General features: G+C 38.5%; 1 protein-coding gene across 1 annotated transcript in view; it reads left to right on the forward strand.

Moving 5' to 3' along the window:
• Positions 1-16,162, forward strand: part of zswim6 (zinc finger, SWIM-type containing 6) — a 50,711-nt gene extending 34,549 nt beyond the window's left edge. Inside the window, exons 9-14 of the mRNA XM_087843912.1 lie at positions 1,174-1,434; positions 3,562-3,697; positions 5,459-5,616; positions 7,736-7,899; positions 8,308-8,389; positions 12,077-16,162. Of these exons, the coding sequence (XP_087700038.1) occupies positions 1,174-1,434; positions 3,562-3,697; positions 5,459-5,616; positions 7,736-7,899; positions 8,308-8,389; positions 12,077-12,942 (1,667 nt within the window). The 3' untranslated portion in view covers positions 12,943-16,162. The remainder of the gene's footprint in view (positions 1-1,173; positions 1,435-3,561; positions 3,698-5,458; positions 5,617-7,735; positions 7,900-8,307; positions 8,390-12,076) is intronic.
• The last annotated feature ends 10,870 nt before the right edge of the window (positions 16,163-27,032 follow it).

The following is a 27,032-nucleotide window of genomic DNA, read 5'->3' on the forward strand; positions in this document are numbered from 1 at the left end:
TCATGTTGGAAAAGCCTCCACAGGCTTTTCCTGTCGATGGTGGAGGTCTCCAAGATGCAGCACCTAGATTTGGGCAGTTCATCCCATTTTGTTTTCTACCTCTTGTCAGGCTTGGCAGGATGGCATGGCAAGCATCTGAACCGCTGTATTCAGAGTTTTCCACAGGTAGTCTGTGGGGTGTTGGCTGAGACACTCAACTTCAGCCCTAAAGACTTGTCCTGAGACCATTCCATTATTATCTTGGCCAGTTTAGATTCTTGTTACGCTGAAAGCTGAACTGTAGTCCCAGTCTTTGGTCTCTGGAGGGGGTTTTCTTCAATAAATTCTGTTTGGCTGCATTTATTCTCTTAGTCCTAACTGATCTCTCTTACCCTTTCCCCTTCTTAGAAGCACCACCACAGCAGGGAGCTACTGCCACCATCCTTCACTTAGCTGTCTTTTTTCCTCGTGTTCTCTCAGCCCTTTATATACAATTTCTTAAGCTCTTAGCAGTCATAAATATTTCGCTCAGACTGACTTTCATCCAGCTGTTTTACTGTAAAGGTCTAACTAGTGCAGTGCTGTTGAGTTGGTTTGCATGTTTTTTTTCTCTGCAGAGGGCTTGTCTTTTTAGATGTATGATGAACTCTATGAAAAGATTAGATGGTATCAAAGCACCAACTATAAAGAGAAATTGTTTGATACCAAAGTGTTTGGTATCATACATACACTGCTCATACACACTTCAGCTGTGGTGGTTTGCATTGAGACTCTTGGACCTTTACTTCGTAAAGGTTTATTGAGTGTAGATTGATGGGTAAAAATTGTCAATATGAGTTCAAGAAGTGAAGGAACTTTTTATAGTGAACATAAGGGACTTTTTTTTGGTGGGAAGGTTTTCAATTAAGCCTGTGCTATTTATAACTGAGTGTGTGTGTGTGTGTGTGTGTGTGCTCATTAGGGACTGTTAATTCTCCTGGGATGAACTGTAAGGTCTGCCAAGACATCATTAAACCATTAAAACACATGATTACCATCAGGAGGGTACACAGTGAGGAAAATGGAACACGAGAATGAACAAACAGATCAGTAGATTTATCAATACTCAGCTCAATCTGCACCCCAAAGGGGACATTGTCCTTGCTAAGTCATCTCTCACCCTGTCCTCCTCCCACCTCTCTCTCTTACCCTCAGGCTCGCTGGGTTCAGGCAGATGGACGGAGCATCCGGTTTTCCCAGTGCAGCGTTTCTTGGAAGAAGGAGAGTCTTTCCTGTCGTTGGCCGTGGAGACAGCTCTCATTGGACTGGGGCAGCAGAGAGTGATGCCAGACGGCCTCTACGCTCAGGAGAAAGTGTGTCGCAATGAAGAGCAGCTATTGGGCAAGCTTCAAGAAATTGATTTAAACGACATGCTGGTGAAGATCTTCCGGAAGCAAGCTGTCTTACTGCTAGAGGGTGAGTAGGACCCAACATTAAGCTGCTTTTTCGAACAGTGAGCCATTGCTGTAATAAGTGTAATAACTGTAATAAGTTTTTTTTTTGAGTAAGTTCTTCTCCCAAAATGCCATATATATATATATATATATATATATATATATATATATATATATATATATATATATATATATATATATATATATATATATATATATATATATATATATATATATATAAATAAAACTATAACTAGATTGCACAATGCCACTTAGTGAGATTTTGTTGCCCTTGTACTGGACCAGGAAAGCAAAAACAGCCTCTATGCCAAGCTAAGCTACCCTGCAACCCTCTAGCATCTTTAACCCTACACATTAGGTTAAAAGTTGAGATGCACTCCTCGTGAGTGTGAATGTTTTGGCAATGTTGGGCTGAATGACTACAAAACATTGATCTTTAAAAGTGTAAAATTCAAGAAGAAGGTTCCTCGTTCAAATCTCGTGGTCAATGGGTTTCGTCCAGGATATTAAGTGTCCTAAATATGACCTTGTTTTTACTGAAGAAAATCCCAAATAATTGTGCATCAAATTCTTTGACCCTGGACTCATGTTAATAAAGAAATGGCAAAATTTCATAAAGAGTTTATAATGGTGTGCATGAAAAGGTAGTGATAAGAAAATTTCTATTTCACACCATGACCCACAGACAGCTTAAACAGACTCAGTGTGTACAGGGTTGTTAACTCTGTGTACTTTGCAGGTTCTGTGCTGTACATGTACGTTTACACTTCGTTTGGAGTCCTGTATTTACAATTGTGGACTTGTTTGCATTGTCAGTCTGTTGTCGCTGTGTATTTGTCTGTGTGTATGTTTTTTAGGGCTCTAGTTTTCCTGCCAATATGTCTTTTGCACACCATGGTTGTGTTTATTGGGGAAATTATTCTCTGTCCTGATATGAAAAAAATGTTAACACAAAATAATCTTGTAATATTCTACTCTATTCTATTGTCAGCAAAAGCCTACTAAAAGCTGACATTTCCTGTGCCAGAAAGCTCCGCTGTTCTCCAAAAGCATATTAAAAGCACATCCATGAGTCAACACTGTTGTATTGTGCGACATGATCTTTCTTTGCTATGGACACACATTGTAGTCTGTTTTAGTTTACTTCTCACGTACAGCAGAACAAACCTAACTCACTGTTGTTTTTAGTCTTTTCATGCGTATTGTTTGCAGATTCCAGGTTAAGATGTTAAAAAGATTAATTCCTAATGGAAAACTGAACTTTCACTAAACACCATAATCTGCCAGAAGTACCAAATGTATATTTGTTTACAGTTAAAAATAGTTTATTTATTTTAGTGTAGAAAAACCTGTTCCAGGTGATCTGAGAATTTAAAAAGGAAACTACATAATTGAGATTTTCTTTTTCTTTTTTAAAAAGAGACTTGAATACAAAGTAAAAACCAGTGAGCTTGGAGTGTGTGAGTGAAAAAAAATGCTTATTGTATATTCCACAAAGAACCGGGCAGTTATCCACTAACAGCTGCAAGGCTTAAAAAAGTGAAGGAAATAATCATTTTAATATATATTATCAAAGTCTGTAAATCTTTATTTCTTTTAATGCATTTTAGCTCTTTTATTTATAAAGTATAAAGAAATAAAGCATGAGAAAATTGTGAATGACCCCAGCATTTCAATTAAATCCAATAACTTCTTTAATTTAACTGAATTATTGTCTTAGAGAAAACCAATATTGAATTTAATAGAAGCGATTATATGAAATAAGCCCTTTTTGTGCCACCACACCAGCACTTGAAAGCTTTTCCTAGAAGCTGTTTCATTTTCTTTAGAACTACATGCAGATTGACATGTTTCAGGATGTCCTCTTGCACAGTTTAAAAGCAAAACGTTTCTGCTTTCTGTTTCACCAACACAGTGATCAACCCTCTGATACAGAGCTGACTCACACACTTCGGCTTTGCTTTGTGGGTTTAATCAGCACTATCAAACTTGTTAACGTCAGGCTGGGAAACAATCTGGTACATAGGGTTACCACCCAGTCATATATGAAGCTCTTCTCTGCACTCATCTGTATTCATGTCGACTCTGTACAGACTGAACTGATCCATGTGTTTCTTGTTTCTTCCAGCTGGTCCTTACAGTGGTCTGGGGGAAATACTCTACAGAGAGAGTGTCCCCATGCACACTTTTGCCAAGTTTCTGTTCACCTCCCTGCTACCTCACGATGCTGAACTGGCATATAGAATTGCACTGAGGGCTATGAGGTGAGTTACATGCTGTCTATATTTAAATGTAGTTTAAATATAGACATGAGAAAACATAAAAACAAAACCAACAACATTCTGAAAACAGGATGTTTCACTTTCCAGTTGCTTGTTTTTGAATGGATAGACAAGGTGACAGTTCAAGGTAATTTCCTTTATCGCCTGTCTTTTATTTTTCCCCACCTCCAAACTATATCGTCTTAGGACCTAATTCTAAATATCCTGTATGGAAAAATACTCATGTGTGATTTCAGTGGCAGTACAACAACCATTGAAAACAGGATTTTTTTTAAAAAGGACAGAATACTAGTATCCACCACTGATATAGTACCTTTTGTACTTGTATAACATCAGTGATAAAGGTACTTATTGTAAGTTCCTGAAGCTGTTAACAGAATGTGAACAAACCACCAAAGTGACCTAAAAGAAATTTAATTTTTTTTAAAAAAAAATATCTGTGTATTGTATTGAAGCTATATCAACTGAAGCTGAACTAGGGCGTGTTGTCCTATAAGGGCTGTCTTGTGTACAAAATGGTATTTTTGTACCACAGGCTGATGCAGTAAGTCAACGTCACCTTTATTTAACTGAGGAAGTCATAGAAATTACAATACATGGTTCATATTTCTATATTAAGCCTACGTTAGTAGCCACCATTTATACTTGTGCAGCATGTGCCTGCACATAAGAAAGTGTACGTCAGGTTGAAGTGTAACTTTAGAAAGGTTTGTGGTTATTACCCACAGAATTACTGCAGAAACTTGAATCATAGATTATTTAAAATGACGGGCCAACAAAAGGCAAAATCTCTTGAGGAAATGAAGCTAGCAAAAACTGAACAAAAAATATTTTATCTATAACTCATAGTAAAAAATAGACGTCTAGATTAGGCAAGACGAAATGGCTGGGAAACTAAAAAAAAACAACCATGCAAATAGTGGAGCTAAGCTAACATTTTCAGGCGATCATTTTCATTCAGACTTCCTTCATGTTGGAAGGAAGGAAGTTGGGGGGTTAATGATGACAGTCCATCATCCAAGTCATCCTCTAGACGTTCACTACAGAGGATCAGTTTTAGTCTGCATGCCTGAAAGAGAGAAGGAAAATGTGCATTTATATAAAGACTGATTAAGGCTGGAATTTTAACACCACCTCCTAGTATAACCTGCCTCTCTGCCCGCTTTAAGTCTCCACTGGTTCATGATTTAGAGATGGAAAAAGAAGAGAGGCAGACTGAGGAGTTATCTGGGACACTGTTTAATGATAAAACCTCCTTTTGCTGGAATATTCACTGAATAATTCAAGAATGCTGAGGAGGAGTTTTAGAAAAATGTGTGAATAATAAATACACACTGTTGGTTTGCTTCTAGACCACCACGGGAACCTTTATTTCGTCTTGTTTAAATTAAACTTCTCTGATTTTCATATTATGTAAATCGATCAGACTTTTTTCCCCCCCAGACCTAAAAACAAAAGATGATTATAAAAGTACATCAGCTATATCCGGGTAGAACATCTCTGTGGTTTGGCTGAAAAGGAACAGTTATTTTTAAATCCATCCTTTTCTCAGTGTTCATAGCCTGAGGCAAAGATCCACCTGAGCTCAGGTGTGCGGACACGCACTGAAAAACTATTGATTGATCCTGTAAGGGAAACATTACACTCTGATAACTTGTTTACCTCCATGAAGTGTTCTTCTGAGAGGTCACATCTCTTCCTGTCTAATAAAGAACTAATACAATTTTTTCCATCTGCGCTCAGGTTGCCGGTCCTGGAGTCCACAAACCCCTCTAGTGACTTGTCTCGGCCTCACCACATAGTGTCGGTGGTGCCCAACCGATACCCTCGCTGGTTCACTCTAAGCCACATAGAGACTCAACAGTGTGAACTGGCCTCCACGATGCTCACTGCTGCTAAAGGTACACAAACGTACATTGACTCAAGATTGGAAAAGTGCATTTTGAGGTGTTTTATGATCATACAGAATTATATATACAGAGATAGAAATAGAAATACCCGATATTCATGATAACCATCAAATTTAAAAATGAAACATCAATGCTGTCAGTAATGCACATATGAAAATTATTATCTTTTATTTCACAGTGCTGCAATATAGGGGAAATTACTACTACTATTTATTGTAGAGTTTAGGTAAATGACTCCATCAAACACACCCCTACACCACCCCAGCATCCACCTGTAGGCTTTGGGGCGATGTTTATTCATCATGCAACACGCAAATACAGGTTAAACAGCAAAAGGAAAGACTTTATTGACTGTCAAAAAAATCCCAAAGTGACCCAAAACCAGTAAGTAAAACAAAAGGGGCCACTTGACGCATATGGAATGAGGGAGAAGAAATGTCTGATTTTGAGAAAGTGTGCACGCAAAGGGAGGGTATGGTAATCAGGTGAAAACACTGAATCATAGAAAAGCACTGAGGGCAGGGCCAATAATCAGAACAGGGGAAAAAGAACGCAAGCAAAAGTACAGCAACAAAAGACCAACCAACCTTCAAAGTAAAACAGGAAGTAACCAAAACCAAACCAAACATCTAGACACAAAGGCAGGAAACAATAAAGACTAAAGAAGATGATTGTGTAGAAGACAGAAGGAATGGGAAGAAAAAGATGAAACGTTTAAAATCTAAAAACTGATACCATGGAAACGATGGCAACCTTTTTTTTCCACAATAAATTGTGAAGTGAAAATCTGATACCGTGACAGCCCTAATATTGCTCTGATGGTAATATCCTTCATGCTGCTTATCACCAATTTCAGTACTTCCCCACAGTATGTGGGAATTATTTTCAATGATAAAATGAATTAAATTAGAACAGCCTCAACCAGGATAAACAGGAAATTGGATGGAAGGCACAGTGAGCTGAGGAGATGCTGCATCTTCTCAGGCTGATGGTGTCAACTTAGACTTCTCAAAAAAAAACTGAACAGCCTCCTGTCAGAGCAATCTCGCCTTTAGTTTAGAGGCATTTAATGTTTTCTGACATGTGCAACCACATACAAGACTAAAGTAAAATTTGCTACCTATGGCAAGCGAGAGAAACTATTTTGGAAAAAAAAACCTTGGGAAAAAACCTGCAGGTACCCAGGACATGTAAGAGCTAGAGTACCCTCAAAATAACTTAGTTTCTGATTACATCTGAAGGGAAAGTGTTTTTAGCTGTTTCAAAGCACCACATGGAAAGAAGGTGCAAAAAGTCTGTCATCCTAAATAGTTGTTAGGAGGATAATTGTGTCAAACTGAGCTGTGTGCAAACAATACACAATTCAGGTTACACTTTCTGCTGTGTTCACCCATTTACATTAATTAAGATTTTACTTTAAATATCTTTTGGAAATGTGTGATCAAAGCACATGAAAAACAGAAACATAGTGTTGAACAGGCAATAAATGTTCAAATACTGCAAGTCTTGCTTGAAGGCATTTATTCAGTAAAGAACTTTGCACACCGCAGCAGCTGCTGTGTGAAGTGGGAATGTTGAAATGTTTGTTCAGGAACGTTACCAGAAATATAGAAAGTTATAATGATGTGGTATTATTAGAGGGCCTGCGTGGTGAAGAAATTGAGCAAGTTGGCTTAAGGGGCGGTGACTAAAACCTCTCGTTTCGGAGTGCGTAGGGTGCAAGGATAGATGGAATTTTTAAAAACGAGTATATAAAAGAGTGGATGGAAATAAAAATAGATTCCCTTTAAATAACGTTTTGTTCGGTGGGCTAGCTAGACAAAGGGATATATCACAAAATGTTTATGTTTTGGAAACAACAAGATTGCCTTAGTAGCAATTTTCTGAAGTACATTTATGTTAGGGTCACACTTCCAGACACTTTCAGAATTGGTCTGTCTAGTTCTTGTGATACGCTTATTTCTGTAACATAACATCAGACGTTTGTGTGGATATAAACAAGTCGTATTTGGTAACAATTTAAAAGGAATCCAATAAACCAGATTCCATAGAGAAGATGATAGTGACTTTGCTTCATTGTCTCCATTTGCTTTGTTTGATGTGTTACCAGGTGATGCTCGCAAGCTAGAAACTGTGTTAGAGTCAATCCAGAAGAACATCCACTCCTCCTCCCACATCTTTAAACTGGCCCAGGATGCCTTCAAAATCGCTACTCTCATGGACAGCCTGCCTGACCTCACGCTGCTCAAGGTTTCCCTGGAGCTGGGCCTTCAGGTAAAGAAACACACACACACACACACACACACACACACACACACACACACACACACACACACACACACACACACAACCCCATTCAACTATCTTAATGAGGACCTTCATTGACATAATGCTTTCCCTAGCCCCTAACCCTAACCATTAAAAATGAATGCCCAACCCTAATCCTAACCCTCACCCTAAACCTAACCACAACGTAATTGTAACCCTGACACTAAAACCACATTTTGAGCCTCAAAAATGCCTTCAAATTTGTGAGGACCGTTGAGTGTGTCCTCACAAGTGACTGTTGGTTCTCACAAGTATAGTAGAATGCAGATTTCGGTCCTCACAAAGATAGCTAGACAGGAACCCACACACACACACACACACACTGTGCAGACTTTAATTTTGTGTTTTGTAAAGGTGATGAGGATGACCCTGTCTACACTGAACTGGCGTCGGAGAGAGATGGTGCGCTGGCTTGTCACCTGTGCTACTGAAGTCGGTGAGTTTTTCATACCAGAGGAAAATCGTGACACACACCCTCTTTACAGTGCTAATCGTGTCAGAGGTGTCAATGGTGTCTTTTTTATATAAATTGTGTTTCTGCATATTATAACCTGCATATTCAATTCAATTAAATTTTATTTATATAGCGCCAAATCACAACAAAAGTCGCCTCAAGGCGATTCATAGATACAGAGAAAAACCCAACAATCATATGACCCCCTATGAGCAAGCACTTTGGCGACAGTGGGAAGGAAAAACTCCCTTTTAACAGGAAGAAACCTCCGGCAGAACCAGGCTCAGGGAGGGGCGGGGCCATCTGCTGTGACCGGTTGGGGTGAGAGAAGGAAGACAGGATAAAAGACATGCTGTGGAAGAGAGACAGAGATTAATAACAGATATGATTCAATGCAGAGAGGTCTGTTAACACATAGTGAGTGAGAAAGGTGACTGGAAAGGAAAAACTCAATGCATCATGGGAATCCCCCGGCAGCCTACATCTATTGCAGCATAACTAAGGGAGTCACCTGGGGTCACCTGGTCCAGCCCTAACTATATGCTTTAGCAAAAAGGAAAGTTATTAGATGATATTAATGCATATTAATATCATCTAAGCATGGAGACTGGCATGATATTGGTTTAGTTCCTCAGCTGGTAAAAAAAACACAGCTGTCCCGTGTCACAGTAGACATCTGGACTACTAAAATATATTAGCACTTCTAGTGCTAAATAAGAGACTAAAAGAGTATTTCTTTTTTTTCAGCGAAAGTAAATGTAGGTAAATAATTCTTAATTTCACCCTTACATTTTGGGATAAAACCTCTTATATGTGCCATGCACAGGTTTAAGAGGGAGAGCAATGCAGCAGTCCCATATGGAAAAGAAATAGTAAAAACTTACAAAAGACTTGCATAAGATGTGGCCTACTTCATGTAGTGAATCATATAAGGCTTATATGATTTACTCATGAAAGTGGCCACTTTCTCATTACTTTCATATATTGTTTTAGTAAGTATCTAAACATACAAGTTTCATTTATATAATTTTTCAAGGGATCTTATATCTGTTTTCACTTTTGTATGCTTTTCATACAAGTTTCATGCAAGACAGATACAAACTTTATAAGATTTATATATATCTTTTCCATATGGGAGTGTTAGCGTGACTTTTTTATTTGTTAAGATTAACAAATAAAACAAATAAAATAAGATAAACATTAGCATGGAGACTGGCATGATATTGGTTTAGTTCCTCAGCTGGTAAAAAAAACACAGCTGTCCCATGTCACAGTAGACATCTGGACTACTAAAATATATTAGCACTTCTAGTGCTAAATAAGAGACTAAAAGAGTATTTCTTTTTTTTCAGCGAAAGTAAATGTAGGTAAATAATTCTTAATTTCACCCTTACATAAAGTAGTTTGCTGCCAATAAAAATGCCCCCTTAGAATTACAGTATGAAGTACTGAGAAAAGTAATTGAGTACCTTTGTGTAAACAAAATTAACACTCCTTTGCATTTAGCTTGTCACTGTTTGCTAAATGTACATTAGGTGTGCTGCCTAATGTACATTATGTTACACACACACCACATGTTTGACTTTGGTGTGTGTGTTGAGTTTTACACTGGATACTCTTTCAGTTGGAATTTGACCAGCAAATTTTCATTTGTCAAGTGAATGCATAAATCATGACACTATGGAGCCCCAAAGGCAGAATGCAATGATTTACAAATCTCATAAACCCATATTTTATACACAATATGACATGGAGAACATTACATGCGTAAAATGTAACATGTACCATTTTAAGAAAAATATTGGTTCATTTTTCAATTTGGCAGAGGCAGCATGTCTCAAAAAACATTAGTGTAGGTTAATGTTTACCCCTTTATCTTTTAACAATACAACAGTTTGTGAACATCTGGGAACTGAGGAGCCCTTTTGCTGGACTTCCAGGAGAGGAATCTTGTCCTTTTCTTGTCTGATATTAGATTGTAGGTTCTCAACAGTCTGGTTTTTATTTCTTTATTTATTTTTTGTCTCGTTTTTTGTTTCATGATGGGCCAAATGTTTTCAGTTGGTGAAAAGTCTGTAACCTGTATACACCTTTCAGCATTGATGGTGCTTTTCCATATATGCAACATGCCAATTCCACTCATTCACCCCCATACCGTCAGAGGAAAGGGGGTTGTGAAAGCTGGTTGTTTAGAGTTGTAACATGGGCATCATTCTTTGCCTAAACTGCTTTGGAGCAGTTGTGGTGCTATTTAAATTATGGCCTTTAGCTGCTGACAAAAACGCATCAGTTGAGCCCCAAAAATGCGAAAAGCACAGTGTAAAGGCCATGTTGTTTGTTCCCCTGCCATCTATGAGACAGAATCAGCGCAAATCTTGGTCATGCAATAACATTTAATCGGTTATGCAACTTAGTAACAGGTTAGGTTGTATCTGAATACTTTAACATACAATAACATAGTCAGCACTGTCTAATAATTAAACTAAAATTATGTTTGGAAGGAACAGCCAATTAGAAGAGAGTTGGCTTCAGGGAGGCTTGGCCTTAAAGCGTGAACTTAAAACAGGAGTCCAAGACATGAAGTTGGAGAAGAGTATCATTTATGTTATGTTGTTATCATGAGTAACCAGCAATAAACGGACTGCTTTTTTAAGCACACTGTTTATTTCAGTTCTTACACTGCTGCTGTGCTTGTGGTTAAATTTTGTATAAAGTACAATGCAGTTCAGTTTGTCTTTCTGTTGCACCACAGAGTCTACTCATACATGTGTAGAAAAAGCTCGACAGGCCTGCTGTGCCCTGTTGTGGGAAGGGAATAGCAAACAGTTAGCTACAAATAGATTGTAAAGATGTTTGTGCCTGTGAATGCTTAGAGATTTAGGGACTTTTGCAAAACAGCAGGTCAGACTTCATAAGTGGGTTTTGGAAAGCTCTCTGCAAGGGAGATGGAATGACTGGAAGGTCAGTAATTATGGGAGATTGTGGGCTGTTGGCTGATTAAGTGGGCCTTATGCTTGGCCTTGAATACTGAAACCCAGTGGCTGATTTCCCTGAAGTGGACAGGAAGCTAAGTCCAGAGGGAGGGAGCTCTACAGAGGAAAACCCTCCTTCCAGATGATCTCTTGTGAATGCAGGGTAGTGACAAGGGGACCCTGTTTCTGTGAGCGGACTTTGAATGGATTCATTGAGAAAATGCCAGCCTGGTGTGGAGTGGGGGCCAAATCATATAATGCCAGAGGAATTAGCAACAAACTGTCCAATTACAATGTAAAAAGCCGTTTTAATTAATAATTTTCATTTACAAGGCCAGATCAGAACTGTATTGCATGTTTTGTTAAATAAAATATTCACGGTGGTTTTGAAAGGTTCAAAATATAACAGCTCCAAACACTGATCACATTAGAGGAACCCTGTAGTAGTCATTTTAGATTGCCTTTTTATTTCTGCTTGGATTCGTTCAAGGTTTTTGCATGGAAGGATAATGATGTTTCAGTTTTCAGCATCACCAGATCTCCTGTCTTATGATTTACAATTTACATGCTTTCGGTACTAGACTTTCATCGGGAAATGTGGTAAATGTAGAGCATACTTAGTGACATTTGCGATTGAAAGCTTCACTTTTTACACCTCTTAACTGTCAAGCTAAGATTTCTTTTTCTGTCTTTCTAGGCGTGTTTGCTCTGGACAGCATCATGCAGAACTGGTTCACCCTCTTTACCCCCACTGAAGCAACCAGCGTTGTGGCTAGCACTGTCATGTCCAACAGCACTATTGTCCGCCTGCATCTGGACTGCCATCAGCAGGAGAACCTGGCCAACTCTGCCCGCACCTTAGCCCTGCAGTGTGCCATGAAGGACCCCCAAAACTGTGCCCTCTCAGCTTTGACACTCTGTGAAAAGGACCACAATGCCTTTGAAACAGCCTATAAGATTGTACTGGATGCAGCTGCCACTGGAATGAACTACACACAGCTGTTTACAATAGCACGCTACATGGAGCACCGCGGTTATCCAGCAAGGGCATACAAACTAGCAACGTTAGCCATGACTCACCTGAACCTAAGCTACAACCAAGACACACACCCGGCCATTAATGATGTGCTCTGGGCATGTGCTCTCAGCCACTCCCTGGGTAAAAACGAACTGGCAGCCGTCATCCCTCTAGTGGTGAAGAGTGTGAAGTGTGCCACTGTCTTGTCGGACATTTTACGCCGGTGCACTCTAACAACACCAGGTGGCATGGTGGCACTACACAGTCGCAGAAACTCTGGAAAGCTGATGTCTCTGGACAAAACTCCACTCAGGCAGCTACTGGACGCCACAATCGGGGCCTACATCAACACAACGCACTCTCGGTTGACGCACATCAGCCCACGCCACTACAGCGAGTTCATCGAGTTCCTTAGCAAAGCCAGAGAAACATTTCTCATGGCACACGACGGACACATCCAGTTCACACAGTTCATAGACAACCTAAAACAGATATACAAGGGCAAGAAGAAGCTCATGATGCTTGTTCGAGAGAGATTTGGTTAAAAGACGATCATATGACCAAATTGTATTTTTGTTGTTGTTGTTTTGTTTGTTGTCTCCTTTTTTAAAATCCTTTCTAACTTGAAGTGAAAATCCACCTAAAACAACTTACATGTGAATCTTATTTCTGTGCTTTAGGACTGCTGGGTCTGATGGATAACAAACACAATTTCCTCAAGACAATTATTTAAGACTGTGACGTTAAAACGTTACCAAGCATGATCACACACAGATTCTAGTGTTGGGTAGCCAACACTAGAATCTGGCCCAAAAGGTTTTAGAGTAAAGTTTAAAATTTGGAGGGGAAAAAAAAGACTGTAAACCATATGCGCAACACCCGGGGCCAAGACTAAAACAGAGTGTACACACTTTTTTGTTTGGGAGATTTGAGGCTTTTCATACCGGTTCTGTCCTTATCCAGCTTATTTCACCATAAATAGATATACAAATGCACCGAGTCTTTTGTCACATAAATAATTCTGAATGTAGACTTAGTTGCTACTGGTGGATAGCTAATGGCTATACTGTGACTATGTTTGTTCCAAGATAGTTGCTCTTATAACACATACAATTGTGATGTCGGCCAAGACAGTACTGTAAATACAGACGTTCCCATTGGGGCTTTAATCAGACATTATGTAACTTGTAAATCATCTTCACCCCAGTAGCAGTAGCTACAACCATAGTCATAACTGCAGCAAGAGCAATGCCCAAAAGCTTTATCTGCTAGTGATTATATTTAGCCTTCGAGAACCAGAAGAAGGAATTTACCTTTAATGGCCACTCATCACCACATCCTAGAGTCAGTGTGGCATCATCATATTAGAGACACAGAAAAGCAACAATTTTTCTTATTTGACAGTATTCTTTTGAAAATGTTTTTAATTATTTAAATAGTTGCCAACTATTATTTTCTGTTGATCCACGGATAGATTAAGTAATTGGATCTCTAATTAAATGTATTACTTTGAACTGCAATATAATCACAAAGTTATAGGTACCGCTCCACCAATTTGTGATGTTGTAGCGCCAAACCATAATTCTTATTAAATGTTTAAAAGATAAGCAGGAATTACATTTTAGAGTTCCTGTTCAGACTGTTCAGGGAGTTCTTCCTTCCCACTGACAACAAGTGTATGATAATGGTAGAGTTATTTCTCTAACGTTGTATGGTCTTTTCCTTAAAGCACTTTCAAATGATTCTGGTTTATGATGGCATAAAAAACCAAGTATGCAACTCAAATGAAATGTAAATCCGTTGCTTTTTGGTGTCTTAACAGTATAGACACTGAAAATCTTGGAGTGTTCACCAATACCAAACATTTTTGTCTATTTATTTTTTGCTGCTTTCTGATGTTTAGAAGGTACCCCGCCGACCACCGTTAGCATTATGCAGCAGATTTTTTTTTTTGTTTAAATGTAGCTCACAGAATTTTTTTGTGTCAACACACCAACAAACTTGGCAGTTATCTTTCAAAGGCAGCAAATAATAAGACCGCTTACTAACAAGCGTAAATGTATAAAGTGTAATGATTTTGCGATGTTGTATGGGGGAAGAAACACTTGCCTTCATTTCTAAGAAAACTCCACAGGGTACCTTTAATAGACCAGACTTTTTAAACATCACTTTATCTGTGGGAGTGTTGTACACACTGTTTATACATCTGGCCCCTGGTATTGATGTGTCAAAACAAAAAAACCCAAAAACTATGTATTTAGTTTGCAAAACTGTCACTTTGTTTGAAGATTTTGTTTTCCATTACATACAAACGTGAGAGGGTTTTACGCTGAGTATTTCCTGTATTGTCCAGTGGCAAAATGTCTGCCTTGCACTGCTCCTGCTTTCCTCGGCTAATGCTCACAGCCTCAAAGAGAAGACAAATGGCTTTAAACCAAATGGACCATTTGAAGTGACGAGTACCTCTTTTAAAGGATCCAGCTTTACTCTTCCCCCCAGGCCTCCTCACCCATCTGCTCAAGAAAGGCTCTAAATCCACCGTCAAAATTCATTTCGCTGCCATTTCCAGGCTGGTTGTTTTGGCTTTGCAGTGTTGTCGCAAACGTTCAGTATGCTTATTTGACGGACACATTTGCCACGATAGCACGACGACAAACCATCGCAGTTCTTATCCTCGTGGAAACTATGTATATTCTCAGGGATTTCTCAAAAAAACAAAACAAAACAAAAAAACCCCGAAACAAACAAACAAAAAAAAGGCAGAAAAAAGAACAAAAGCATTTTATTGTCCTGTGTATATATGAAAGTATATGTCTGAATATTGAAAAAATGTATATGTTAACTAATTTATGACAGAATATTCTATGTAAGACACAATACTTGAAGCTGCAGTAATTTTGGAAACAAGCGAAAAACAAAACATATCAGAAGGACTTCTAAACGTTGGCCTGGCATTGCATTATGGGCCCTGTTTGGGCTCTGCAGACATGAAATGAACTGCAGAAAGTGGCCGGCAGGAAGTGGATGTGCAGAGTGGGTATTATCCAGAGCACAGAAGTGTACTGAGGGGTTTTACAAGTCATTGAAGGAGGCAGAGCGGCAGCAACATACAGCTGCCAACTGCTGCTGTTCTCTCATTGTGGTCAAGTCTGCCTCATTCCACCTTCTGCAGTGATTCGCTCACAAAATGAAGCTTTTTTTTAAGTCCATGCCTTTTCTCACTTCTTGACTTTGTGCAGGACAGAAAGTTGCTCTGTACAACAGGTCTTGACTGTTCCACTTCATTTTTAAAAAATTGATTTAATTGTAATGTTATTGTCTCTTCCTCTTTAACTTCATGTCTCTAGAATTCCTCACACAAGAACAGCCTTCTTTCTTGCCTTGTCTTAATGCTTTAAAATAACCAAATGGGAGTTCTAACTACCAAACTCTTTTCATACGCAAACTGACCATGATGATGGCCTTTTAGTGTCTTTGATTTGTAGCTGAACTGGCTCTGTATTCTGTGCTTGAAAAGCTCATCTCATCTTCTTCAGTGTCGTCTCTTAGAGGTCTACTAGTAGCTCTTTTGTTTAGAAATGAATGATGTGCCCTTTTATTTATTATATTAGGTAAATGATTGTACAACCATGTCAACATGCTCATGAAGTTAAAACTAAGATTTGATACACTGATCGATTTATTTATGTAACTAAATCACTGTTTTATAAAGTTGTTAATGAATCAACACTTTGCTTTAATTAAATTAGATTTTTGAGAGGAAAATGTCTTTGTGTTTATTATTGCTTTTAAGGTACATATTGTAATTTTTTTTTTAAAAAAAAGATTTTTTTTAAAATGGCTTATAATCAGCCACTATCGCTATCTTCAGAATGTAAAGAAACACTCCTGTTTATTTCCAAAAGATCTCTGTATTGTGTTAAAGAGATACCAACTTAAGTTGAGCTGGGCTGTACTTTGGTGTAATACCAATTTGTAACATAAGATGCTGCAGTATGTCAGTGTCATTTTGACTTTATCAGGAAAGTAGATTGGAAACCATTTTTAGTTTGTAGCTATCCTAAGACATGGGATTGCTAAAAAATAATATTACAACTTTTAAACTGGTGCTGCTGAAAGCTTTAGTTAAATTCTGCATAAGGTGATTGCTAAAACAGAAAACCGTAAAATACAGGAACGGCAGAACTGTCAGCTATCATTTTAATAATCCTCTCTCAATTGTTTTAACGCTAAATTATACAACACCAATTCATAACAACAGTTGCCTCGAGGCACTTTAATATAGGGCAAAAACCAACAAGAAGATCTCCAGCAGAACCAGGCCCATGGAGGGGCAGCCATCTGCTGCGACGAACCAAATAGGGGTGGGTTTTTATAATCGATTTATCGATTAAAATCGATTCTGGCTTGGATAACGTAAAATCGATTCATTAAAATCCTGAATCGATTTTTTAATATAAATTTATTTTGCCCAAAATGCCAGAATCTCTGGTGAAATCTCACAAAATTTCAACAAACAGCTAAGACAGTAAATGAGAGCAGGTACGGATTCTGCACAAAGACGTAAACACACAGCACAACCCGCGGATCAGAATCAGTTAGATGTCGCCTTTCTCACGGTCGGGGCTGAAAGCCGACAGCTCGCTGATTCTGATCTGTCGGCGGGTCCGCGCTTTGTGTTCACGCCCTTTATGCGCTGATTCCAAAGCTGTTAGTTTGATGTCTCTCCAAACAATATTGAACGAACCAGCAGCAAAAGAAGATCCAAACTACGCTTCACATAAACATCGTCATGTATTCACTCTTACTTTTACTGTTTTGCTTCAACCACGATGCACAGCTCTCTCTGTACTGTTTTCTTCATTATTCGCTTGCTTGTTACGCACAAGTCTACCGCTGTTTACAGGGCTGTCGGCCGCCGTTTTTTTTTTTTTTTTCGTTTTATATACTTCCGAAAAGAAAACCTAATTTCTGCTGTTCAATACTGAACAAATTTAAACTTTTTAAAATTATGCAAAATGCAAAACGCTTAGCCCTGTCTCTAATAAAACCGCTGTAACGTCAGAGGTAATGTTCATGTGTTTTCTTTCGTTTTTGATGTACTGCAGAATATTTTTATAAAATCCCAGGCCAGAAAAATCACCTTCATGTTTTTCTGTGTTTTATCCTCAGCTACTTTGACACAAAGGCATCTGCTGTGATGCTCACACCTTTGATAAAGTCTTGCGTGTGTCAGCTTCCTTTTTATAGATAAAAAAAAAATGTAAATGTACTGATCTGAATTATAATATTTCTGACTGTCAAAATTTCCCAGATTCAAATCGAAGTGAATCGAATCGAATTAAATCGAATCGTGGATCGAATCAATTCGGGACCTTGTGAATCGGAATTGAATCGATTCTAGGAATCAGTGACGATACCCAGCCCTAGAACCAAATCAGAAAGTTATGGGGTAATGTGGACTGATGACCGTGTGTACAGCAGCATTTTAATCATTATATTAAACGCTGTAGGTGGCAGACACTGATCTTACTGTATAAATGTAACAGGGCTCGGTAGTGGTTCTAAAAGTTTGAACTGCTTCAAGCTTTATTTGTGACAAGCACATTAGCTTACCAAAAATGCTAGCTAGCTAGCTGGTACTGCTGGGATGCTATATATTCACAAGCAAACATAAGCCTAAAAAAAAGCTGGCGCTACATGCAGTGATGCTAGTGTAATTCATGTTAGCGCTAACATAGTACAGCTTTTTCTCCAGGGACCAAAAAATCACAGAACTGCTATATGATGAAGCTAATCCAACAATGAATCCCGAAGCTAATAGGAAAAGGAAATTGAATTGAAACGAAGGAGCTCATCATTAAATGTCAAAAAATAATCTGCATTCTTAATTTGACCTTAGTCAAAGGTCGAAGGCCTATAAATTTCTCCCTAAAAATCACAGTTTTTATTTGTGAATCTAAAAAATAAATTTTAAATAACATTTTTGTTGCAAGTTGCTTTTTTCTCTCTGTAAATTAAATAATTAATTTTTCATTTAGTGATATTCATTCATTATCACTTTCCTACTTTTGATTGACTTCTACACGATTTTGTTTTACCAATTGCATTAAATGGTTTGTTTATTTGATTAGTTTAACTCAGCCAGGATGGATACAGAAAGATGGTTTATCAATTCACCTGCCAAGCCAACCTGCTGACATAGTTTCTGGGGGCAATGGGCAATTTTTTGAGGCTTCTGGTGGAGCCAGTAGATACCAAGACTTCCTGTTCCATCTGCCAATACCATGTTGAATTAAAATAAATGTAATACATTTAAGCTCTCAGATGTAGACTTTGTGAAAAGCTGTACTACGCAGTCATTTAAGCATCACCGAAAAACTATTTTACAAAGTGGTGAAAGAAAACCCTTTTATTATTAATTATATAAGATCCCTTAATCTTATTTATGTAATAATAAAAAAGTTTTAATAAATAAACATTTTAAAGTAAAAGCACTAATTATATAGAATAATATTAATTACATTATTTGGTCTGAATTCATAAAAATATTATATCACTAAATTTACACAGTAAAGACTACAAAGTAATGAGTACCCAGCTTTAAAAAAAAAGTTATGATGCATAAAGAAAAATATTTAGATTCAAAATATAGTGGAGCTGAAGTAGGAAGTGACATAACATAGTATAAGTACATTGAAGCCTGTACTTGAGTGACCAAAGTTAATTAGGTTCTACCATTGGGCCTAGTCATGCTCTCAGCTATGAATAGGTGTTGGGCATTGGCAGTTAAACCCCTGGCAGTTTAAAAACTGTTTTACTATGTCTGCCTGGTAAGAAAATCGCACATGAGTAGAATGGAGGTCATTTTATAGGGTAGATTCAAGATTCCTTATTTGTCACATGCATAGCCATACAATACAACACACTGTGAAATGTGTCCTGAACTGCTCATTGACTGTGCAAAACATTATGAACAAGAAGTAAATTTAAATTAAAAATGGGAAATTTTAAATTAAAACCTGAAAATGTACATGTGCAAATGGAATGTTAAAGTGCTTTATGTCATATTAGTACAGCAATGTATTGACAGAGCAGCGCAAGTAGAATAAACAAAATGACCAAAGTAATTTAACAGTAGTGAAGCAGTAGTACCCTTCCTGTTCATTCCTGGTCCTCCTCACACATCCTGTGGGGATGATGCCCTTCTATGGCCTTGTCCAGATCTCCTCTTGTAATAACTCCCTCATCGTACCTATCTCTGCCACCAATAGTGACAAGAACACTAGCAGTAGCAAAAATAGAGAAAAATAAGTCAGGGGGGAGAACAGAGAACAATGGGCTGTGGCCATCACCTGCAAAAATCTTCCTTTTTGGGCGGTTAGTTTGTTGTTGTCTCTCCAGTGCACCTATTGTCACTTTGGATCATAACAGGTGAAATGGCTCATAGCTTCATAGCTAGACAGACTGATAAGCCTTGAGTTGACCAGATTTTGTGTTATACCCTGATGATAAAGTGTTAGTTTGCATCATATTAAAGCTTACCAAGACATCTCGGGTATGTCTCCCATGAATCTTTCTTTGTACAAGTGTTATTTATCTTCTGAATGTGCAAAAAAACCCAAAGAAACATGGAAGCACTTCCCTCCATTATTTACATCTATTTTGGCCTCTGACCCAAGGCAGGCGGCTGTAGTAAAGCATCTTTTAACATAATCACAGTTTTTAAAGAATTTTAAAGAATTAAATAATATAGAATAAGGCATCAGCATGATCAGAGTAAAAGTACACACTTAGATAATGTGTATTATTAGATTAAAAAAATCTTCATAGCTGTTTATTGAGATTGATTGAGATATTTAAAAAATAAAAAATAGAAAGAACTGAGAAAAGTCAGAGAAGAAAAATAGATTGACATGTGTGAGAAGATGACTTCAGGAGTTTTTATTTATCTTTGTGTGAAGAGAGACTCACAGAAGATAATGGATTACTTGGATTGCAGTTTGTTTTTAATCGTTGATCTTAAGCTCCCTGGGCAGCAACACTCCTCCAATCTGCTCATTTCAGACTTCAGTTAATTTAATGATTATGTGATGAAAGTTTCTCAACAAACTTCAACTTATTCTGGTCCGGTGTGGTTTTGGACTGGAATTCATTCTCATTTGTTATTCAAAGAAAACGAGGATGTTTTCTGAATTACTTTGAATATTTTAACTTGATCATTTTTTAATAAATCCTCATTTAGCAGTCTGATGATACCTACTCACCAACACTGCAGTAATATCAAGCCCCTCATAAACAAAGAAACAAACGTGTGTTGTGTGTTTAACGTCATGCAATGCTCATTTTGTTATTTTAGCCTTTCCTGATTCCACTTCCTCCGTCTTTTCAGCAGCAAGCATGGGCATGAAGCATCAGGAAGATAAAAAAACAAACAAAAAAAACCCCCAACCCCCATTATAATCTTGATAGTCAGCAGGTGTTAAAGTGGGTGGAGGAACAATCAGATCTGGTGTAGCATAAATGGTAAATGGACAGATTCTTATATAGCGCTTTTCTACTCTCCTGGATAGGGATGGGTACCGGTATCCGGTGCCATGATGGCACCGGTTCTGACATAAACGGTAGTAACCAGACCGAAAAGCAGCGCACATTTCGGTGCTTTATTTCAGTGCCTTTTTTTCCTGAGCTGTGATACACTTTAGATTCTAGCCAATCATTTTACGTTTCAGAGGATAGTAGGCGGGTCCAGGTACGTACGTTCTTTTAGAGCAGAGCTACAGATTAAAATGCCCAAAGCGAAGCGGTCAAAGTCTGGCTGTACTTCACAGCAATATATGCAAACTCAGCAGCCTGCAACAAGTGTTTTAAGCTGATACTGTGATACTGTCAAAGGAGGTAACACCTGGCGACGCATAGCGTTTTTTTTAAAAGCCGAGATTTGATAGCTTGCTGCGAGACCTCACACCGTGCACATCTACTGCGGGTGTGTTGCCTGTTATCGGACCCGGAGTTAGCAACATCCCCCAAGAACCCGAAGAGTAGAGTCTTGGCCCCTAGCCCTGCCAGTGTAGCAGAAATGATGAGGATGATGATGCAGCAGCAGCCGTTCTTCTCTGCGTGAGTAGCTTAATGTTGTTCGTGTGTAATTTACGTTGAGTAGGCTAACCACGTTATTACATTAATGCATGTAAGGTGAACTAGCAAACATCATCATAGCTACATGCAGCTGTCTTCTTGTTTGATGGCAGATACTCCCTTCACCCTGGTAAAAAAGGCTAAAATGTCCAAAGAAAAAGTGGAAAACAGTTAAACATGAGAGGTTTTTGGACAAAGTTTGTGTTTTTTCCATTGTTTAAGCTGCTTCCAGCCAAGAGTGATGCCATATATGCCCCATAGCTGCAGAAAAGGCTAACATTGTTATCTTTTTACAAAAAAACAGCTGAACATGAGAGGTTTTTGGACCAATTTTGTGTTCTCCATTCTTTAAGCACCGGTTTGAGCACCGGTTTGAGCACCGGTTTGAGCACCTTTTAAGCACCGGCACCGTTTCAAAAGTACCGGTTTGGCACCGGTATCGGATAAAACCTAAACGATACCCATCCCTACTCCTGGAGTACTCAAAGCGCTGTGTACAACATGCCACATTCACACCCATTCTCCCAAGCACTGACTCTAAACTGAGTGCTTTTCTAACAACATTCACACTCCGATGGACGCATCGGAGAGCAACTTGGGGTTAGTATCTTTCCCAAGGATACTTGGCATGCAGATTGGAGGAGCCAGGGATCAAACCACCAAACTTCCGATCAGTAGGTGACCTGCTCTACCTCCTGAGCTACAGCCACCCCCAAGACTTATTTTTAAAAGAATCATTTAAAAATAAGTCACATGCTGTGATCAGCTGATTGCCCACTACTGCTCTTTGTGGATATCCACAGGAGATTATACACAAGCCATTGAGTTCTTTCTAACTCCTTACAAATCTTTATTTCTGAACTAGAAATGAAGGTGGTATTAAAAAAAAGGAAGCTAAACGGCATAATCGGTATCATTGTCACTATAACTTGCTGACTGCTACACCATTAGCCAAGAATAAATTTATTACATCGTCATAAATCAGACAACTTCTGCATAAAAAAAAGAAAAAAAAGACGATTGCAAACATCACAAAAAAGGAGCATGAAATGTGTAACAAACAAACAAACAAACAAAACAGTTATCAGATTTACTGAAACAGGGATGAGTGAATGCCTTAGCAGTTATGCTAACAGAATGGGGCCCTGAGTATATTACTACAAACTCAGAGTACAGCACATACTTAAAATGTCACCTTTATACTTGGCTAGTTTTCAAACCATGTGGTGATGCCATAATGTAAGACGGATTCAATAGTAGCAGGTAGATTGTCACACGAACACTTTCCGTCTCTGTCAAAGAAGTGTAACATCAAATGGACCCCTAATGATACTTTTCATTTGCCTCGGGAGTCAGATGTCAGAGGTATGAGTGGCGTCACTCCCAAGTTTAGCGTGTTGCAATGGTAACCTCAGAAAAGCAAGGTAAAGCAAGGAAAACTGTAGTCAGGTAGAGCCATCCATGCAATACAGCACACAGCTTGTTTTTTTGCACCTAAAAACACCACCACTTCTCTAAAAATGACTTGACCTCTTCTTGAATTTAGTTTGGTTGTTTGTTTTTTCTTTTGAAGCTCAGAGAGAGAAAAACTCAGTACCAGGCTATTAGTACAGACTACCAATTAGATCCTGTTGGTGGTTTTTGTTATTATTTATGGTTCCTTGTTGTAAATTCTGAATCTCTTTGTTGTGTATTAAATGTTTTTTTCCCTTTCCTGTTAGTTCCTCGTGGGGCTTTCCCTATTTTTCCTTCCTTTATTATTTTCCCCTCCTTTATAGTGTGTGACTGAGTTCACCTGTACACCATTAACCTTCAGTTTTGTGTGTGATTACTCTGTATCTCTATTCTGTCGGTGTTTGTCCTGTGTTTGCTGGTTTCACCTGGTTTAATTTCACTGTTTGGACTTCTGTTATTAGCCTCATTGCACTTTGGGCTGTTTGAAAAATTACTTGCTTATCTTCTTTAACTGTCCTCAGTCTCCTGTGACATCATCACTTACATCTCCAAAATCTCACAGCCATCAGTCACACAGTCACAGAATGTCCATCAGTCATACATCAATGCATAGCCACATATATTTATCAGGTATCTCTGTGTATTTAGCCCTAGATGCTTTTATTGCTACTTAAGGCAATTTGTTTTCGGCCACTCAACACAAGAAAATTGTCCCTGTGTCAATCAGAACATATCCTATAACCAGCCAACAGCATATTTCTGTAACACCATCTGTGTGACTGGCACCACAGATAAACCATATCACACGTAATCACACATATCCCGTGTGAACCAGCCTGTTATTTCACTCCTGCTGCAACACTGGTGAAGCTATTGACTCTGTATTATCCATCTGTGATGGGGACAGAAAAAAAAGTTCTCATGATATCACAGCTTGTAATTGAAAAATATTGAATCATCAGTGAGATCCTCTTTTTTTGTTTTGCTTTTTTTTGTTTTGCTTTTGTAAATGGCTTTATAGATGTGGTATCTTCATTATTCATGATTATTTTCAAGTGGTATCACAAGCTAAGTTAATGCCAAATTCTATACACAACAAATAACAACTGAAAACATTTTAAGGTTTTCTTTTCAGCAATTGGGATCAAAAGACTAAAAGCCAAGGTCTGATATCTCTATGAAATCGAGTTTTGCAAAAATTGTTTTGCGGGTCAGCTGACCTATGCTGCTCTTGATTTTGTGTTTTACTACTCTGCCTGCATTTACCCATCTACATTCTGCAACATATAAGCCCATATTACAGGAGTCATTATAGCTGCTTTCCAACCAGTCAACCAGTATAAAGGTAGAATTTAGTAAGTGTTACCAAAGAACCGCCCAAACCTGAATTCAAACTAAAATCTCCTCCCAGAAGTCCTATTGTATAGCAGCCATGATGAATATCTTACCTTAAAGTTATCTGAAATAACTTTAATTATGTCTAATGGGACATAACAACTGCATGTACACCACGCTCAGTGAAATCTGATATTTTAGAAATCCCCTAAAAGTCCCCTAAAAGCTCACAAAAAGGACGATATACCTCTAATACCATTGTGGCAACTGCAAAATTGTCCCGTAAATTTCAGCTTAGAATTTTTTCTGTCGCATGTCTCTCTGATAAGCAGTGACCACTGAGACCACACTCTGCCCTGTATTGTGCAACAGTCTATTACAGCACTGTACAACAACATTGAAAACTATCCATTTTATCCTGCACTTGTCATGCATTACTTGGAATCACATGAAATTATTGTTTTTTAAAGCTATTTCGCTATATGAAATAATCAGACGACTCAGGCAACACATAAACAGATTCAACATAAATAAGGACATTACATTACACTATTTGAAGAGTTTTAGTCAGGTTTCAGAGCCCATCACAGCACAGAAACAGCTTTAGTGAAGGTTACAAATGATCTTCTCATGGCCTCTGACAGTGGACTCATCTCTGTGCTTGTCCTGCTAGATCTTAGTGCAGCGTTCGATACTGTTGACCATAATATTCTATTAGAGCGATTAGAACATGCTGTAGGTATTACAGGAACTGCGCTGCAGTGGTTTGTATCATATCTATCTAATAGACTCCAATTTGTACATGTAAATGGAGAGTCCTCTTCACGCGCTAAGGTCAACTATGGAGTTCCACAGGGTTCAGTGCTAGGACCAATTCTGTTTACACTATACATGCTTCCCCTAGGCAGCATCATTAGAAGACATAGCATACATTTTCACTTCTATGCAGATGACACCCAGCTCTATCTGTCCATGAAGCCAGATAACACACACCAATTAGTTAAACTGTCTTAAAGACATAAAGACCTGGATGGCCGCTAACTTTCTGCTTCTTAATTCAGATAAAACTGAGGTTATTGTACTCGGCCCTGAAAATATTAGAAATATGGTATCTAACCAGATTCTTACTCTGGATGGCATTACCTTGGCCTCCAGTAACACTGTGAGGAACCTTGGAGTGATTTTTTACCAAGACATGTCCTTCAATGCACATATTAAACAAATATGTAGGACTGCTTTCTTCCACTTGCGCAACATCAAATTAGAAATATCCTGTCTCAGAGTGACGCTGAAAAACTAGTTCATGCATTTATTACTTCCAGGCTGGACTACTGCAATTCATTATTATCAGGAAGTCATAAAAACTCCCTGAAAAGCCTTCAGTTAATCCAAAATGCTGCAGCAAGAGTCCTGACAGGGACTAGAAAGAGAGAGCATATTTCTCCTGTTTTGGCTTCCCTTCATTGGCTTCCTGTTAAATCCAGAATTAAATTCAAAATCCTGCTCCTCACATACAAGGTCTTAAATAATCAGGCCCCATCTTATCTTAATGACCTTGTAGTACCATATCACTCTATTAGAGCACTTCGCTCCCGCTCTGCAGGCCTACTTGTTGTTCCTAGAGTATTTAAAAGTAGAATGGGAGGGAGAGCCTTCAGTTTTCAGGCCCCTCTTCTGTGGAACCAGCTTCCAGTTTGGATTCGGGAGACAGACACTATCTCTACTTTTAAGATTAGGCTTAAAACTTTCCTTTTTTCTAAAGCATATAGTTAGGGCTGGACCAGGTGACCCTGAATCCTCCCTTAGTTATGCTGCAATAGACGTACACTGCTGGGGGATTCCCATGATGCATTGAGTTTTTCCTTTCCAATCACCTTTCTCACTCACTACGTGTTGATAGACCTCTCTGCATTGAATCGTACCTGTTATTAATCTCTGTCTCTCTTCCACAGCATGTCTTTATCTTGTTTTCCTTCTCTCACCCCAACCGGTCACAGCAGATTGCTGCCCCTCCCTGAGCCTGGTTCTGCCGGAGGTTTCTTCCTGTTAAAAGGGAGTTTTTCCTTCCCACTGTCGCGAAACTGCTTGCTCATAGGGGGTCATATGATTGTTGGGTTTTTCTCTGTATCTATTATTGTAGGATCTACTGTACAATATAAAGCGCCTTGAGGCAACTGTTGTTGTAATTTGGCGCTACATAAATAAAACTGAATTGAATTGAATTACATGGAAGCAGCTTTAAATTTCCAGTCTATCAAGTTTCAGTCACATCTACCCTCTCTGAGAATCAACTTATCATACATTTCATTTGTTGTGCAGACAATGCAGCCAGTTTGACTTTAGCTAGCAAACACATTGAACCAGAAGAGAAATGATTTGCTATCAACTAGTTACTCTTTTATGCTAGCTGCTCTTTTGTAGTGTGACTGCTACTTGATATTCATCTGCACACATAAACAAATCTCATAAGGATCTGCAGTGTGTGCAGACATGGAGATTGCTTAACTCCATGCATGGTATTGGCTGTAAGGACCACCAGGCTGGAACATATAGAAAATGAATTTGCTTGATTTTTACATATTTGAAGTATTTATTAGCTGCAGTTGCTGGAACGCCTTTCGGGACCATTTTATCCCACTTTAATTCCTGTAAATAGGGATTATGAGACATGCCAGCGGGTGAGAGTTAACTTCAGTAGCTATCTGTG

The sequence above is a fragment of the Neolamprologus brichardi genome, chromosome 7 (assembly GCF_056152115.1).
Source record: "Neolamprologus brichardi isolate AB-2024 chromosome 7, ASM5615211v1, whole genome shotgun sequence".
NCBI lineage: Eukaryota > Metazoa > Chordata > Actinopteri > Cichliformes > Cichlidae > Neolamprologus > Neolamprologus brichardi.